Genomic DNA, 18,665 nt, shown 5'->3' with positions numbered 1-18,665 from the left:
CGCACGCACGCACGCACGCACGCACGCACGCACGCACGCACGCACGCACGCACGCACGCACGCACGCACGCACGCACGCACGCACGCACGCACGCACGCGCACACGCACACACACGCACACGCGAACACACACACAGGTCAGCCAAAAAAGTTTGAAGACCCCGAATTGTATAAGCATTATCGAGTAAAAATCTATCTCAAACCACCAAAGAATTGGCAGAAGCATTAAATGTCAAGAATTTTTTAAAATGTTTACACGCCATGGGAAAGATTTATAAAAGAGGAAAATTGGTGCTGCACGAATTGACTAATGTTACAATTTTGAATCATCTTTCTATCGCTAGTTGTTTGTTTACAAGCCATAAAGAACAAATTTTTATTGCAAATCGTGACTAGCGACGAAAAATGGATCTATCACGATAATCCGAAATACAAAAATGAATGAACCCGGGCCAACTTCGAACGGAATATTTTGCGACGACTTTACTAATTCGCTAAGGCGGACAGTCGCCTGTCCGCCGCGCCGGCAAATTTCTGCCGGCCTCTTCCTCACGACCACGATATCAAATCCACTAAGTTGGGCGCTAAGTACAGAAAGGCCGTACCATCTCACGAAGAATGACAATCGCGACGATTCTCAAAGATTTGGTCGTGAGTTGGGGGTCGTACGGGACCGTTAACTTTTTGGAAATTTCAGTTGGAGACTGAAAAAATAATTAATAATTTATAATTAAAAGAATAATTAATAATTAATTAGTTAATTGAGTTTATTAGGATATCTTTATTTGTATAAATACTTACCTATTCCGGAAACGAATCCTATAAATAATAATAATATCCTGTACGTTGACCGCGCATAGCGCTTAGCTCGACGCCAGTGCCATCTTGCGGTGGAACACTGGGGTGTAAACTTACACCCCAGTATATTGCGAAGAGGAAGATGACGATGACGTCGATTTATTTCAATGACATAATTTCGCGAAAAAACATAATACACAAACAAAACATGAATAAATTTGTATCTTCGAATCTACTGCACGTATCAACTTCGTTCTTGTTTCACTTTAATGAGAAAAATTCACGTTTTTTTGTAATATCTACTTTTTATTGATAAGTTTAGTTTATTTAAAAAACACTGCTCTCTAAAAATCTGCTGAAAATCGTTCTTCTTCGTGTAAGAGATACTCGATAGCGTTTCTCATCAAGTTGATATTATTATACACTGCCCGCCAAAAGTTCCGGACTATTTAAATAACTTTTGAATGGATCGAGGTAGTGGTCTGAAATTTATAGAGATACAATAGGATTATAAAGTCTATCATTTAATCATAAAAACATTCAACCCCACATCCCTGGGAAGAGAGGCGGAGAGGGGGCTGGCAAATCTTAAATGGCATATGTTGTCGAGTGAGGGCTCGTTTGAAAAGGCTTTCCGAGACGAGAACAACGCAGGGCAGGCACCAAGGTCTCTACGATTTTTTTTTGCAGAATTATAATCATTTAAACATTTGTATTAAGATTTTGCGATAGCGAGGACCCACGGCGATAACACGAGGGAAATAAGGCTTCGCGCAGGCACACGAGTTCTTGAGTGGGTGGAAGTGCATGTGAGAGTGTACGTGTGCGCGCGCGCTGTAGTTACAATTCAAACGTTTGACTAGTTTTAGATACACCTTCGAAACGTATGTTAAAATCCACAATCTGAATGCATGAATTGATGAATTATTTGAAACTAACAAGGAGATGCCACAACCTTTTAAATTGATTTCTGAACAAGTCATAGCTCGTTTGATAGCTGCGATGTTGAGCATCAACATCATAATGGGGTTTATACAAATGGGCCTTTGTTTATGAGAAATTACAATATAAAGTTTGGGTCGCGGAAGCGTATATAAGCGAAAGTTGCGGCTCTCTTTCAGTGAGGCGGCGTGGCTGAATGGATTGAGGCTCCCGCGTCGATTATTTTTAAACCGGCGGCGAGCGTTTGAATCCAGTCGATGACTTGTTTGTGTGCAGTATTTTCTTTTCTTTTTTACTTTTTCTTCTCGTAGGATATGTAATTAATGCTTTTCGAGTATAATACATTTGTTTTTCTTTTGTTTTTATGCTGTTAATTAGGGATAGTCAGGGAAATGTTTCGGAGGAGGTTGTTCCTCTTAAGGCAGTACAAGGGGAATATCCAACTTTAAAATTTTGAATGGAACAAGAGAAACCCCCTATTTTTATTGTATATTCTTATAGCTTATCTCGAGAGCTTTTCAAAACAGTATAATAAAATAATTTGTTAAGTACTTTTCGAATTATGAGACTTGAAAGTTATAATGTGTTAGCATTATCTAAGATATGGAGATAATAAGCGTATTTTTTTTCTATTGTTTTTAGTTATTTTTATTTTTTGTTCTTGTTTTATTGTTTCTTTACTGGTTTTATTGTTTTATTATTTTTATTATTTTTTTTAATTGTTTTTATCATTTTGTTCTTTTGTTGTTTTTTGTTGTTTTATTATTCTTTGTTGTATTGTTTTTCTCTTTTTGTATTGTTTTTGTTTTTTATTGCTTTTTAAAAGTTTTTTTCTTATAAATTATTTTATTTCTTATTTTATTTTTTAATTTTTATTTTATTTTATTTTTATTTTTAAAAAATAGATACTGGATTTGTAATTGTTGTTTAAAATGAACACCATTCACTTCTTGAAAGCAAACTAATCGATTAGAAAACTCCTGTCTTACATTCTGAAACGTTTCCTTGGATATGTTTCCATAAGCTGTCATAATTCTCACTTTAAAGTCTTTGATACTGTTAGGGGCGGTTTTGTATATTATTGACTTGAAACGGTTCTATAGAAAAAAATCATTGGTAACTAAATCAGGTGAGCGCAGTGACCATTCAATTGGGTCTCGACAGTCTATCCATCGATTGGGATGCATTTCATTGAGATGGGTACATACTTGGCGAACATAATGAATAGGACACCCATTTTTTGGTAAAAGATATTATCTATATCAAATTCTATATTTCCTTCGACATCTCTAGTATTTTCGACTATGATTGTAATCAACTCTTTAAGACGCATAATTCATGGAACGTTCTAGTTTCTTTCATGAAACTTTTTTTTTATAAATAACTTTTTTGAAGTATTGTAAAAAAACACTCTAAATAGTACATAAAGTTTCAACTGTCTGATCCTAAGTGATTCTTATTGGTATCAGTGATACTTAAAAAGTTAAAGGATCCATTGTATCTATTAATAGTTCCAAATACAAATCACATGTCAAATTGCTATCAATAAACAGAGGTCTAATTGTGTGATCAATAAATAGAGGTCTAATTGTGTGATCTTCTAAAATCCCTGCCCACACATTCACCTTGTCTGGCTTTTGTGTGTGGCCTTCTCTCAAAATATAAGAATGTGAGTCTCTCCAATATCGTACATTATGTTTATTAACTAATTCATTTAGAAAGAAATAGTTCTCATCACTAAAACAAATTTTTTTTCAAAAATTGATCATGTTCAGCGATTCTTTCTAAAATAAGTTCACAAAATTGGATTTGACCGTTGAAATCGTTTTCTGATAACTTTTGCTTCATATGTATTTTAAACGGGTGGAATTTATGACGATTAAAAATTTTAAGAATTGTACTTTTACAGCATGTAGGAGAGGATATTACTAGCACTGGAAGGGACTCGGACCATTCAAGTTTTGAAGCACTCAAAGCGCCGCATTGTTTGTGTGCGCACATATCGACATATGCTATTGATTTTTAAGCCTCATTTTCTAGCACTCGAAAAATATTTAACAAAAAAATAATTTATTATAGTATTTTGAAAAGCTTTTGAAATAAGCTACCTATAAGAATATGCAATGAAAAAATAGGGTGTTCCATTAAAAATTTTATAGTTGGGTACTGCTTTGTATTTTCTTAGGGGGTGAACCCCACTTTCTTAAAAAAGTAGCTCCCTGAAATAATTGCACACACGTGTTCGCGATTTTTAGGGATTTTGAATCGTTTCCGAAATAATGGGAGTGGTAACTGACTTTAGAAATATATGCAGGGTATCTCATAATAGACGACTTTCCTCTGGAGATGTGAAAGAGGGTGAAATTCTGAGTCGGAAGTTCCTCTTCCATTTTTTTCTGTGTATTAATAACAAAGAAGGAGGAGAGCATACTAGGTGGCGACGGGACGCCGTGCATTCGAGATCTGCGTATCTTTTTCGTTCCAGAGAGAGAAAAATATCGAGAGCGCGGTTTTAGGCCGGGACTCGAACCCGGGTTTTTCGCTTGCCGGGCGACTGCTATTAGCCAGGAAATTCGACCAATAGCGTGTCGCGTGCGACTTTCGCGCAGTGCCGTAGACTAGCGCGAGGCCCCGCCCTGTGCTGACACGGGAATTTTTTTTTATCTGATGATATCAAATAGTTTATTTATTATCCATTTATTCATATATTTAATAAACTAATTGGTTAATCATCATTTTCAATGAACAAAAACATAAAAAATCGATTGAAAAAAAAATCTTATAATAAAAATTTTATTAAATGGTCCGATTTTTATACTTTTTTTTTGTTTTTTGTCCTTCTCTTTAATTGTCCCTCTGTTTTTTTCTTGAAAATGTTATTTTCTACGTTCAGAAAATTTGGTAGTTCTGAAGAGGATCAATGTCTGTGTGTGTGGTTTTTCAATGGTCTTGAAAAAGACCGATTTTTTTAGAGCGCCAGTTCAAAACGTTGTTCGTGGAAACTACGTAATATGTGTTTCGTATACTCTTCTACAAAGTGTTAATTCATTACAATAAATTCTTCTTTTTCCTTTTGTTTTGATTTTCCCATATTTACGTTTTTATCTTTGATGCCTCGCGGATTGAGAGACGGCTGACAGAGTTGTTATTACTTGCACGAAATACTCTTTAGCAGTGGTTCCTCAGTCCTAAACGCAACGAGATTTAAAACATAAACAACAAACTGTGGAGACAAAGGAAGAAGCGAGGTATTTCCCGACTTTTTAATATTAGAATTGGAGAATTAATCTCCACAACATTATACGAATTGCTGGCCCCAACGCAAAATACAAACATGTTAGAGAATAAATCGAATTACGTTGAATTATATTACTAAAACAATATTTGCTAGTATACAAAGTGTCCTAGACTTTCTTTCACAATTTTTGTAGAAACGTAGAACGGATTGAAGTGAACATAATAGTCTTATACTGTCGCGGATTCGTCGGGCTAGAATCACCAGCGAATACGACCGAAGAATGCCCAGCGCAGGGCGAGGCGCTGCAGAGGGATCCATGAGGAGGACGGGTCGGTTAGAATCGATAATCGGCTCCTTTATCACAAATTGCTTTATTGACTGTTACAAAACAACGTTTAGTCCTCAGGATCCCCCGCAGACATAAGCGATAGAAGCCGTTAATCGTGCGCACGGAAATCTTGCCACTCTCAAATAAGCCATCCGGGCGCGAAACGGAAATCTTGTTGAACAGAATGGTTTCCGTCCTCACGGGCGGAGATACGGAAATATTGATTCGGTGATTTGCGAGGAGACGCGAGCGCAAGCTTCTTCGTTTCACAGCGGCGAAATCCGCGAGAAAACGCAACAACATCGATGACGATACAATAAAATAAACCGGATAAGTCAAACCGGTGAACCGAAAAGGCGCCGAAAGAGTAAGGCGAACCGCCTCGAGCCAGGTAACCGTATTCGTTTCCGAATACCTGGGAAGATCACGAAATTAAAGCTGATAGTGCGGCGCGTCAACTTCCGAGGTTACTCTGCACAATAGTGACAGAACGCCGTATTAACCGCACAAGAATCACGATCGATATGTTTCCTTAATGAATATGAGTTATGCCTGGCCGTCGTGCTGAAAAACGAGAATTTAGTTGCACGCACTCGAATTATTCAACGAAACTTTTTGTGACGGAACGTGGTTTTTCGAGAGTATCTCGTCCTTAGGGCGCGTTCGAAAACACTCCAAGTTCACATTATGTGGTGGTTGGTGAAAAACGACTCAGTGGAACCAGTGAGTATGCTATCGATGGGAGTTTTCGAACGTGTACGTATTATATAGTGTTATATGAAGTGTGTATTGTCGTAATGTCACATAAATAAAAATGGCTGATTCTGTTCGTCGGAAATATATATTAGCACTGGCTGTAATCGCTTTTGACCAGTTATTGCAAGATGTTATGTCGGATAGCAGTGATAGTGACGAAGAACTTGATCTTGTATCGTGTAAAATGCGATTGAAATTGCGAGGTGGTAAAACGCCAGTACGGTGCGAAGGTTACGTATCGCATACGATTCTAAGGATGACCGAAAAAACCTTCCGAGAGCATTTTCGAATGACTCGATGCACTTTTGAGAATCTGGAGAGATCTGGAGAGGCGTTTGAGTCCAACATTATTTATTACCAATGATACAGGCCGACCCATGCCACCGGTAAGAAACCAACTGTTGTCGGTTTTGTGGCTGCTGGCTATTCCAGATTCGTATAGGTACAGAGGATATCATATTGTCAATTATTTATTGTTACAACATGTGAAAATTAACGAAATAACTATAATTTATTTCCTTGTTTAGATCTGTAGCCGATCGTTTCAGTATGGCCAAGTCATCATTGAGTGACTGCTTCATGCGTGTCATTGAAGCTCTTAACAACATTGCTAATGATGTAATTGTTTGGCCAACAGTTGACAAGTTACTGAGAGTGAAAGAAAAATTCAGACAATATGGTGGTTTACCTAATGTCATCGGTGCAATTGATGGTACTGATATTGAAGTAAAAAGTCCTAAAGTAAGTAAAATAGCATTTATTATACTGTATAAAAAATAAGCGTGCATCCACATGCAAACACCAGCGTTTTGATACCGAGCACTGATTTATAAAAAAACGAAAACGGACAAATGATGAAAATAAATATTTACCTCCACTACCTGTTTTTCAACATTGATGTCAAAGCGCCAGTGATTGCGAAACTATTGGGAGTGTGAATAAGTTCTCGCCGTTTTTTGTGAAAATAAATCCTTTATTAAAAAAAAATAATAAAAAAACAAGTCAATTAGAGTATTGCTCATCGCTGGAGACTACTTTTTCCCATCTTTCTGGCAGCATTAGAATTCCACGTCGAAAAAACGACACTTCTTTTGCGGCTATCCACGAATCGATCCATTTTTTCGTTTCTTCATACGAAGTGAAGTGCTGCTCAGCCAGGCCGTTAGTCATCGATCGAAATAAATAATAATCAGAAGGCGCAATGTCTGGAGAGTACGGCGGGTGGGGTAAGACTTCCCATTTCAGCGTTTCCAGGTATGTTTTGACCGGTGACGCGACATGCGGCCGAGCGTTATCATGCAGCAAAATCACCTTATCATGTCTTTGCTCATATTGCGGCCGTTTTTCTTTTAATGCTCGGCTCAAGCGCATCAATTGTCGTCGATAGAGATCTCCTGTGATGGTTTGGTTGGATTGGAGCAGCTCGTAATACACTACCCCCAGCTGATCCCACCAAATGCAGAGCATGAGCTTGGAACCGTGGATATTCCGCTTTGGCGTTGATGCTACTGCTTCGCCGAGCTTAACCCATGATTTTTTACACTTGGGATTACTGTAGTATATCCATTTTTCATCACCAGTCACAATACGATGTAAGAAACCTTTCCTTTTTTGTCGTTGAAGCAGCTGTTCACACGTGACAAGACGCCGTTCGACGTCTCTCGGCTTCAGTTCGTATGGCACCCAAGATCCTTCCTTTTGTATCATTCCTAATGCTGTCAGATGTTTCGAAACTATTGTTCGATCAACTCCTAATGATTTTGCAACATCGGATTGCGTCTGACATGGATCTTCAGCAAGTAATGTTTCCAATTCTTCGTCTTGAAACTTTTTTGGTGCACCACTGCGTTCTCTATCTTGAACATCAAAATCACTATTTTTAAATTGGTTAAACCAATCTCTGCATGTTTTTTCCGACAGAGCATGATCACTATAGGTTTCTACAAGAATTCTGTGTACTTCAGCTGCAGATTTCTTTTGAATAAAGTAGTGCAGTAAAATTCCCCGCAAAAACGGTTTATTTGGCACGAAATTTGACATGTTTTACGCTACGAAAAGAAAATGTTCTTTATAGGTTAATGCAAAGACACGCACTGATTTTAAACATAGCTTATAGAACTTCAATATAGATGCGTCATCATCTTGAATTATACACACAAAATTTTTATACCGCCATCTGATGGTGAAACGGCGAGAACTTATTCACACTCCCAATATATTTTGTTAATTTGAAGAAATAATATTTTATGTGTTTTTGCAGGAAAACAGCCAATTCTATATGAACAGAAAAAAGCGCTTCAGCATCACTCTTCAAGCCGTTTGTGATACTTAACTTAGCTTTACAGATTGTTTTGCTGGTTTTGCGGGTTCTACTAGTGATCTGCGAGTCTTCAGGAACTCCGATTTATGGCATGCAGTTCAAGAAAATATGCAGGCCCTTTTCCCTGATCAGGAATTCATCATTGGGGACAAAGCGTATCCTCTTTTGACTTGGTGCATTCCACCTTTTCGTAACTTAGCAAATGTAACTATGCAACACAGGCACAGGAAAAATTTAACAAGATCCTTTGTAAAATGAGACAAGTGATTGAACGAGCTTTTGCTCTGCTGAAGGGAAGATGGAGACGTTTAAAATATTTGGACATGAATAGAGACGATTTAATTCCTTTTACTATAATAGCATGTTATGTGCTTCATAATATATGTCTCGATGGTGTAAATGACGACATTGATGATTTTATTGTTGAGGGACAAGATGACCCAAATGATGAATTTTGTCAGGAAGTTATTGCAAATGATGCAAATGGTGAAGCAAAGCGTAATTATTTAGTTATACTTGTGTCTTAGGATTTAATTACAAATTAAATATGTCTGCAAGAGTGTTAGATTTGTTAGAAATTGTATATGTCAGGAGGTCGATCATGAAACTTTTCTCTAGGGCGGAAATGAGAAAAGTGAAAAATTATATGTTTAAATTATAATTTTATATCAGTATGTATCAGTATTTTGTATAACATATTACGTATTAGTATGTACGCATTAATAAGAGATGTTATAATTAAAAGTAAAAAGAAAAGTATTAAATCAAATTTAAGTTTAAATAATTCAATTTATTTCAATGCATCTTAATCAAAATAAAAATTACATTCTTAGAAAAGTAGAACTAAAAGACTCATATTACATCTCGTCTCTGTCGTTATAATTCGATACTGTATATTAAACAAAATTTAAAAAAAATTAAAATTTTTCAAATAGTACATCTCTCTGAATAAAAAAAAAAATCAATTTGTTTAACAATATTAAACATTCCTCACAAAACTACAACAAATACTATCTATTATATACAAAGTCTAATAGTATTTTAAACAAAGGTACCACAAAATGTATCACAGCATTTCTGTTACTGTGGCGCGTAATCGCTAATGTTATTTTTATTTTTAATAGAAAGTTGTATTTTCGCTGCATTCTTGTTGAGTACTATACTTAATTTAAGAGCCACTTGAACTAAACATCAATTAGCTTTAATCGGAATATAACAAGAATACAACTCTCCAATAAAAATAAAACTAACATTTAGAGTTTATCAAGGAGTTTCGACATAAAATTTCCATAAGCTTTAATGGCTTTTTCTTTTTTCTCTATGTTTTCCTGGTGACGTTTCTCTCATGCTTCTTCCCTCTTTTGTGTTTCAGCTTGATTAGCTAATGCCCAAGCCTCTAGTTGACGTTCCATTCTCGTTTTAGCTTTTTTTATACTTTTCTCTTTTCTATTTACTTTTATTTCTTGATTATCGCTGTCGTCACATGTTTCTGATGTAGAAAGGTTTTCTGATTGTGAAGTTGAACAACCACTTTGAAAAACAGAGGAACGTCTCTTCAGCAGATTAGATGCAATAGCAACAGGTTTAACATTTGGTTTCATACCTAATACTTCTCTCATTTAATTGCAAAATTTGCACGTTTTAAGTTGTACATCTGTTTGTGCATTGTGGTCCTTTGTTGCAGTATAGTGCCTTCTAAGATCTTTAAATTTATTTTCGCATTGTATGGGATTAAAAATCCAACTAAGGTTCATTTTTCGCAGACTGTCAGATATCATCCGCCACACTTCCATATTTTTCATTGTGGAACTTTTGAAAAGCGATTTATGATCCTGCCATAACTTTATTAAGACTTTGATGGCATTTTCGTCTTTTCATTTCACAGGTGTCTCCTGTGATTTTGCTTTTATTACAGGCATCTCTACAGGTACAGATGTTTCAGATTCTATGAAATCGTCACATTCTTGACTTGTATATAAATGTTTCTCCGATATATCTATGGATGCTGTAAAAAAATATGAAAATCATAAAACATATACCTGTTTCCTTCAGAGAAACAATAACTTGCAACATAACAATAATAATGAATTAATCTTTACCAGAAGAAGGAACTAAAGGATGTTCATCTATGTTGAAAAATTTTCTTAAATTTTCGGAATCGATAATCGCGTACAATTGATTTTCTGTAACATGATATAATACACAATTAAATACGATAAAAATGACAAAAATGTACCAAAAGAAATATAACCTAGACAAGTTAAGGATTTAGAACTATTTATTACTTATCTATCGTATCTAATACGTAAAAATTTCCTTTTTCATCCTTTTGCGGATTTCCTTTGTCACCATGCATAATATATGACGTTTTGCGATTAATTTAACCATCTTCAACTCAAATGTTTCTTATGTGTGATTACAATGTCACATTCAGCTCTTTAGCTACACCGATAATTTGATATGCGTACCAAATACAAAATAAGTGTAAACGTTGCTACTCTCTATTTTCAAATTTCCGCGCTCTGCCACCCGCCACTATTTCCACCGAACTCACCGTGAAAAAGCGAGTGGAGAAAAGTCACACTAATGTTCTACAAGATATGGTTTTCGAACGACCATAGATCTTTACTCAGTGTGACTACTAGATGTTTTCGAACGAATCGAGTGTGATATAATACACACGGGTGTTGTTTTCGAACGCAGCCTTATATCGCGATCTTACCAGCTGGAGCAAGCTGATTGGTTGCTGAAGCATCTGTTTGGTCGACGCGGAAATCTCAGGTCGAGAATTTGGTTTTGCCCGTGACTAATCATGGATTCGCGGAATTATGTTTTGATTTCTGGTGTTTACAACGTCTTTCCGAAAATATGACTCACGGTATAGCGTATCCTGACACGGCATAGCGGTGAGCCGCTCATGTAAATATTACGCGTCAGGAACTTGAATCTGATGAGGAATCTTCGAGATCGAATATTTTAGAAGATTCAGAAATAGTGAACGAAAGGCGACTCGCTCCGCGAACATTCTAGAAGACTCGGAAATAACGAATGAGAGACGATTCGCTCCGCGAACATACTAGAAAACTCGGAAATAACGAACGAGAGACGACTCGCTCCGCGAACATATTGTTTTGTGATATTCGCAATAAATTTCGAAATATTAATTAAAGAAGAATAGTGAATGATCACGCGTGATATAGTAGATAAGCTGTGACGTCGTTTGCCATTGTATACTCATACATTAGGTCAAACTGTATAAAAAGGTATCATTTTGTAAATGAACATATAGATTTTTAGATATTAATTAAAGAAAATTCATGCATTATCGTGCACAATTATGTAACAATTTTCTTTTATTAATAATTAAAAATTTATATGGTTATTTGTAAAATGATAAAATTTGTTCAGTTTGACTTAATATATAATAATAGCACATATCTGAATGTCGAATAGTCCGAGTAGTTCTGGACTATTTTTTTTGCAAAATATTTAATAGTAGTTATTAACCTTAAATTGCCTTAGATAACTCATTGTTAATCATGTTAATCTACACTTCAAACTAGTAAGAACGGACTAACTACAAGCAATTTAGAGTTAAATAAAATTCTTTAAATAAAAGTAAGGTCCCTTCTCTCTTTATTTCTTTTTTATACGATCATATATATATGAATTATATGTCTGGTGATATACGTAGCGACATAAGAATGTAGTGTTAAATGCATAATATTCAAGACGAGATAAGTATCATAAACAAATATTTTTAATTGCAGGTAATGAAGAACTGATGAATTATTGTGTAGCTGAAAACAAAAAATTAGAGTAATGGATCAACAGCAAATAAGTAGAAGACAGGCAGCCAATTCACCGGAAATAGCATTAGCCAACGAAGTGTTTGATCAGTTTTGCAATGCCACTACGTTGAAGTCTATTCTGGGCTATTATAGGCATCTATGCGAATTATTGAAGATCCGACCGAACGTTATTAATCAATTTTATCCGAAATTAAAGACGAAACTACGATCATGGAAGGCGCAAGCATTGTGGAAGAAGTTCGATCAGCGGGCTAGTCATAAATGTTACAGTCGTGGCAAAGCATGTCCAAATACGAGGGTAAGTATTTTTTCCCTATTTTCTATTTTTGTTTTCTATCTCTATATTATAAATGATCCAGATATAAAAAACAAAAAGTGGTTAACTGATTACAAACAAAAAATAATTATTGCTAATATCAAGTTTATTTTATTAAAAAAAGAATGGGCTTTTTGTTGATAATTTTATTTGCAGTTAAAAGTAATTCTTTGATTCCTGATAGTTTAGAAAAATAATTTTATTAACTTATTAAAAAAAAAAGATTTTTGAATAATAATGTATTAACTTTATGTGGTAGCCCATTGAAAAAAATGATATATTATTATAGAATTCTATAAAAAATTTCGAAGATATCTATATTTTCTCATACATTTTAGCAACATTCTGGTCTTTATTTAGAAAATTATGCCGAATATGGCCGACTTTAGTCATATATGTAATACTACTATATAGTAGTATGGTTAACATAAAAATTTTCCTATAAGCGAGAGTACCATGTAACGTCCCGTCGTTTCCGATATGGTACGGGCGGAGCCGTGTGCCAGGGTTAGTGGAAGGTTAAAGAAGTACTCTGCACTATGGATGTAGTCTTCGATTTATTCAATCTCGTCGATGGTACGCGAATATAAAACAGTTGGTCGTGATGGTGGCGACCTAATGATCGCTTTTCGTGTTTGGTCGTCTGCGGTCGGCGCGTGTGGCCGGTTTTACGAGACTGCGGCTACGAAAGGTTGAAGTCGGGATCCTTGCTGTCGCCAGTTTAAGCGGCGCAGGTCCGACGGTTTTCCGAATCGATCGGTATCCGTTGTTCGTAAGCGGGAGCGGAGTGTCAGGTATTTCTGATCGAACTATGAGTAGTTCGTAAGCGGGAGCGGAGTGTCAGGTATTCCTGACCGAATTGTGAGTAGTTCGTAAGCGGGAGCGGAGTGTCAGGTATTCCTGACCGAACTGTGAGTAGTTCGTAAGCGGGAGCGGAGTATCAGGTATTCCTGACCGAACTGTAAGCGGCTCGTAAGTGGGAGCGGAATGTCAGGTATTCCTGACCGAACTGTGAGTAATTCGTAAGCGGGAGCGGAGTGTCAGGTATTCCTGACCGAATTGTGAGTAGTTCGTAAGCGGGAGCGGAGTGTCAGGTATTCCTGACCGAACTGTGAGTAGTTCGTAAGCGGGAGCGGAGTATCAGGTATTCCTGACCGAACTGTAAGCGGCTCGTAAGTGGGAGCGGAATGTCAGGTATTCCTGACCGAACTGTGAGTAATTCGTAAGCGGGAGCGGAGTGTCAGGTATTCCTGACCGAATTGTGAGTAGTTCGTAAGCGGGAGCGGAGTGTCAGGTATTCCTGACCGAACTGTGAGTAGTTCGTAAGCGGGAGCGGAGTATCAGGTATTCCTGACCGAACTGTAAGCGGCTCGTAAGTGGGAGCGGAATGTCAGGTATTCCTGACCGAACTGTGAGTAATTCGTAAGCGGGAGCGGAGTGTCAGGTATTCCTGACCGAACTGTGAGTAGTTCGTAAGCGGGAGCGGAGTGTCAGGTATTCCTGACCGAACTGTGAGTAGTTCGTAAGCGGGAGCGGAGTATCAGGTATTCCTGACCGAACTGTAAGCGGCTCGTAAGTGGGAGCGGAATGTCAGGTATTCCTGACCGAACTGTGAGTAATTCGTAAGCGGGAGCGGAGTGTCAGGTATTCCTGACCGAACTGTGTGAACAGTTCGTGAGCGGAAGCGAATTGTCAGGTATTCCTGACCGAACTGTGAGTAGTTCGTAAGCGGAATCGGATTGTTAGGTATTCCTGACCGAACAGTTCGTGAGCGGAACCTGCGTATTCGCAGCGGAAAGCGGTATCTCGGTTTGGTTCCTAAGTGGATCTAAGTCGAGGCCGATCTGATTTTGATCGATTATCGCTCGCGTTTTATACGCTTTTCCTGACGCTTTCGTGACATCTCGGATGTCTTCGCGGTTGGTCGGCGCTCTTGTTTATCGTTTGCGGCCGTTCGCCTAACGGCCTCTTCGTATTCGGCGCAAAGGATGCGTCTTGCGGTTGTATGCCGGGTTGTTATATTTGCGGCGCGTCGAATATTCGCTAGTCGCGATGTTCGGCGACGTCTTTCGTAACGTTACATTCGTGTATCGTTACAACCAACACTGAAGGATAGAAGATGGACAGTTATTGCCTCAATAAGAAAGAGTGAGGGAAGTGTTCAATGATTGCAATGCGCAAGCGTGACGACAAAATATAAACAGATTTATTTAAGAAACTGCATATTGAAGTTTGCTCACGTCTATAATTTACTTATGTAAACTAAAATCCTCGTTTTTAGCTTATTTTTGTTTACACACAACAATATTTTACCATTGTGCACTGATTTTATTTTATTTTTTGTTTCGTGACAGAGTCCTTGTACTATACGAATGTTGGTGAACATACACTTACAAAATTTATGAGGTTAGTTTTCAATATGGCGTCAGGTCAAATCGTATTGGCTTAGACCATGGTGGAAGGACAAATGTCACGCATGCGCTTTACATAGACAGAACACTGATATTGAACAGATAAAAACAGACGAGCATTGTCTGCACCGTAGTGTTGCAGTACCGCTGAGAATTCCGTTAGGCATATAGTAGTATTATATATGACTTTATCAATCCCCATGACCTTAAGGATATATCTGAGCTGTATAAAAATAGTAACAATTTGATACAATTTTGGGTAACTTTTCCTTTATTATCTATAATACTGAAAAACATTTTAAGTCGATTCACTAAACTGTTGAAGAGTAATTATTATGTTAATTTTACACATGTTCTTATGGCAAAAGCAACTTTCTTGAATGTAATGAATACAAATACGTATAGAACAAGTACGTATAGAAAAAATAGTATCAAAAATTTAAGTATTTTTATACTAATAGATCCTGAATTATCAGAACTATTTGCAGAATTTGATTAGTTTTCACAATACGGTTTCAGAGAAATTAATTTTTATTTGACAATTTTGCGATTGTCATAAAGAGTTAGTAACTGGACTGTGGAAATGCGGCAACATTGTAATCAGCTGAGTGTGTCAAACGAATAACTTATAAATAAGTATAATAAAGTTACGTCGTAAAGTCTTGTTTTGTCTGCATTGTTTCATGCAGAGGACACCAATATAAATTAAATAATTTCGATGAACAATAGGATAAGTGTGAAATTTGAGAATTTTAATGTTTTATCTAACCTGCCTGCAAAGTGCATTATTGCCAACGTATTAAGCTACAAACTACATGGTGCACTGTTTCTACGTTTAATGCTTTTTTTTTATTAAATACTACTTTTTTTATAATAACAATAAATAATTTTAACGATCCTCCCAACCTAGCGCATCAAGGAAAACAATGCGATAAACAGAATAAAGTAAACTGGTAAACAAGAATCGAATCGGAACGAGAAAATGTAAACATATTGGCAATCGACCGCAAAAACAACACCGAATCATGCGAGATTCAGTATATAAAAGTCGTCACGAAAACCTCGACGATACGCAGTTTTTTCGAGACACTCCGCTGACAAGAGCTAAGCTCTGACAGCAGAAGTACCTCTCGAATACGTCAACCGCAGCACCGTCGTCGCCTCCTAGACCTTTCTAGGTACCGCTCCGTCGACTCGTGGATACGTGTAGTCGACAGCCGCCTAACTTCTTCTCAGTTCGGGGATTCGTGCAATTCTCCGTCGGTGAAGACATGACTAACCGAGTCGCCGTGGAGGCGCCTATGCGCGATCTCCAATCCGACTCCAAAATCTTAGAAAACTAGAGCGATCGAGCTTCCGCCGATAGTGAGGCGTCAGCGCGCGATTTCGACTCCGTTGTTTAGATCTTGATATCGCAACACATGTGATCGAGATACCGCCGTCCTTGAGTCGCATCATCGCGACTCAACTCCGCGTACCAATTTCTTGGTTACCACAGCGCACAGGAACCGTTTCGTTGCAGCTTCTAGCTACGCGTCTACAACGTTAATTAGTAACGACGCTACAGATTTAATGCATCTCGCGTAAGAATATTTGGGGAATGTAGATACAGGAGTGAGTGTGTCTAGGAGAGGCAGATATTTTCACTCGATTCCCAATTTTATATCAACAACAATACGTTTATCTTAAGATTTATGTACAGTTTTGAGGTGCTCTCTTTCTTTGAGGCGTCACAAAGTTCGCCTTTGGCGGGCGTTTAAAGACGGTTTATCATTCTCTTTGTCATAGCGAGGTGAGAACGACCGCCTGGCTCTTAGATATCGCTTATGCAACATGCGGAGTGGAAGCCGAGTAGGGCGAACTGAGTCTAACGCAATTCGCCGGATTTTCCACTCTGATTGGTCTGGTGGAGAGGGAAAGTGAATCACTGAGCGCAGCCGTGGTGGTGATCTTGCAACCTTCTCCGGGGAGCTATCTTCCTTTACAGGAGAAAATGTTGGCGTATTTGATCGTCGTGGCGTCGGAGATGGAGTCCTTGGTGGCGGACTTCTGTTAGTCTTTCTGGAAGTTGGTGGTGGCGGAGTCTCCGAGAATAAGACCTCTACCAGTCTCTCTTGTCTGGGGATTCTGGTTTTTTTGTAGATACTGGGCAGAAACTTTTTCTTGCTTCTGGAAAGGAATAACGCTTATTTCAGCGTCCTGGATATGGTCACGCTTTGTTTCAGCGTGTGTTTGTTTTTTTTTGTCGACATTTACTCAATGTTTGGCTTGGCCATGCTTGCAAATGGAAGATGGATACTTCGTTCTTCTAGTTGCCGCTGAGTGTGCTTTTGTTAATGTCTGAAAATAAGAGGCACGTGTGTGTTTCAGTATCGATGTTGGGTACATATTACCCTGAGGGTTTAGTTTCACGTGTGTCGCAGCGTCTTACTTGGAGGTGGCAAGTGTTTCAGCGCTCCTGCTGGCACGTTTTGCAGCTCCGGGATAATTCAGGGGGGTGAAACTTATATATAAAAAGTGGAAGAAAATGTGCAAGCGAAAACGGGGATAAACATATGCGTGCACATGACGCCATTTTAATTTTCCATCCATGCCGAATTAATATATAACTCTCATATCCAGTGAATTTCTATTACGTAGTTGTGGTGAAAGGGCCATTGAGTTCATGTACATATATAGTATACCTAAGTAAGTAATTAGCACTTACGCCTTTTGTATGAATTTTTATTGTAAATATTGTTGTAACGTTATAATAGTTTTATATATTGCCACATTTTTTCAGGAATTTCAAATCAGAACATATATAAAGAAAAGCTGCCAACGGAGCTGCCAACAGCTATCTATATAATGATAGCTGTTTTTCAGCTAGAACGCATAGTACACTGTGTTTTGTTGTAAGAAGGTACTTCTTTGGAACATAATTAGAACTCTGGACCTAATTTCTGATACACTACCTAGCACAATGTCTAAAATCGGGTCATAAGACATCTTTGAAACATTTTTAAGACATCTTTAAGATAAGTTTATAAAATATTGCCTTAAACATGTCTTTGACATCCTAAAGACGTCTTATGACTCAATTTTGGACATTTGTGCTGTCTGGGTAATGACTAAACAATAATCTTCTTTCTCTATACAATTTTAGAATTATAAATGATTATTTACAATTATAAATGATTATAAATGAACATAATTATTGCACGTTAAACATAAAATATTATGAAAAGTTGATGATATAGATATATTTTACACTTAGCTGTTTACAATGTCGAGCAGTATAACACTGCATCATGGTTGGAATATTTTATGTTAAACATAGTTTTACACTATCATCTGTATACCTTGTTGAAAAACAGCCGATGTATTTGTGTAGAAAGAGTACATATTGGGTGTACAACTTAATTCGGTCCGTTTTTTGCTTGAAAAACGCATTTATTTGAATGATAAAATGAATTAATACATTATTGAAAGTATTGTCCATCGCTAGCCACTACTTTTTCCCATCTTTCTGGCAATTTATGGATTCCGTCGCGGAAGAAGCGTTCATCTTTTGAAGCCAAGAATGAATCGAGCCAATTTTTGATACCCTGTTCTGAAGTGAAGTGTATTCCAGTCAAAGCGTTCTGCATCGATCGAAACAAATGGTAGTCGGAAGGGGCAAGGTCTGGGCTATAAGGCGGGTGAGCCAGAACTTCCCATCCGCTATTTTCCAAATAGTTTTTAACCGGAACAGCAACATGAGGC

General features: G+C 37.5%; 1 protein-coding gene and 1 pseudogene across 6 annotated transcripts in view; both read left to right on the top strand.

Moving 5' to 3' along the window:
- LOC116843356 (F-actin-monooxygenase Mical) overlaps window positions 1-18,665 on the top strand; it is an 874,436-nt gene that overhangs the window by 54,778 nt on the left and 800,993 nt on the right. For all 6 annotated transcript variants that reach the window (XM_032813731.1, XM_032813733.1, XM_032813730.1 and 3 more), the window contains exon 2: window positions 12,153-12,492. In XM_032813731.1, coding sequence (XP_032669622.1) covers window positions 12,205-12,492 — 288 coding nt within the window. In that variant the 5' untranslated portion in view covers window positions 12,153-12,204. The remainder of the gene's footprint in view (window positions 1-12,152; window positions 12,493-18,665) is intronic.
- On the top strand, window positions 4,231-10,204 carry LOC116843357 (annotated as a pseudogene).

This window comes from Odontomachus brunneus, unplaced genomic scaffold (assembly GCF_010583005.1).
Source record: "Odontomachus brunneus isolate Ranch 3 - 2012 unplaced genomic scaffold, Obru_v1 Obru_scaffold_032, whole genome shotgun sequence".
Taxonomy (NCBI): Eukaryota; Metazoa; Arthropoda; class Insecta; order Hymenoptera; family Formicidae; genus Odontomachus; species Odontomachus brunneus.
The sequence above is the reverse complement of the archived record's forward strand: the minus strand, read 5'-3'. Positions and strand labels throughout refer to the sequence as shown.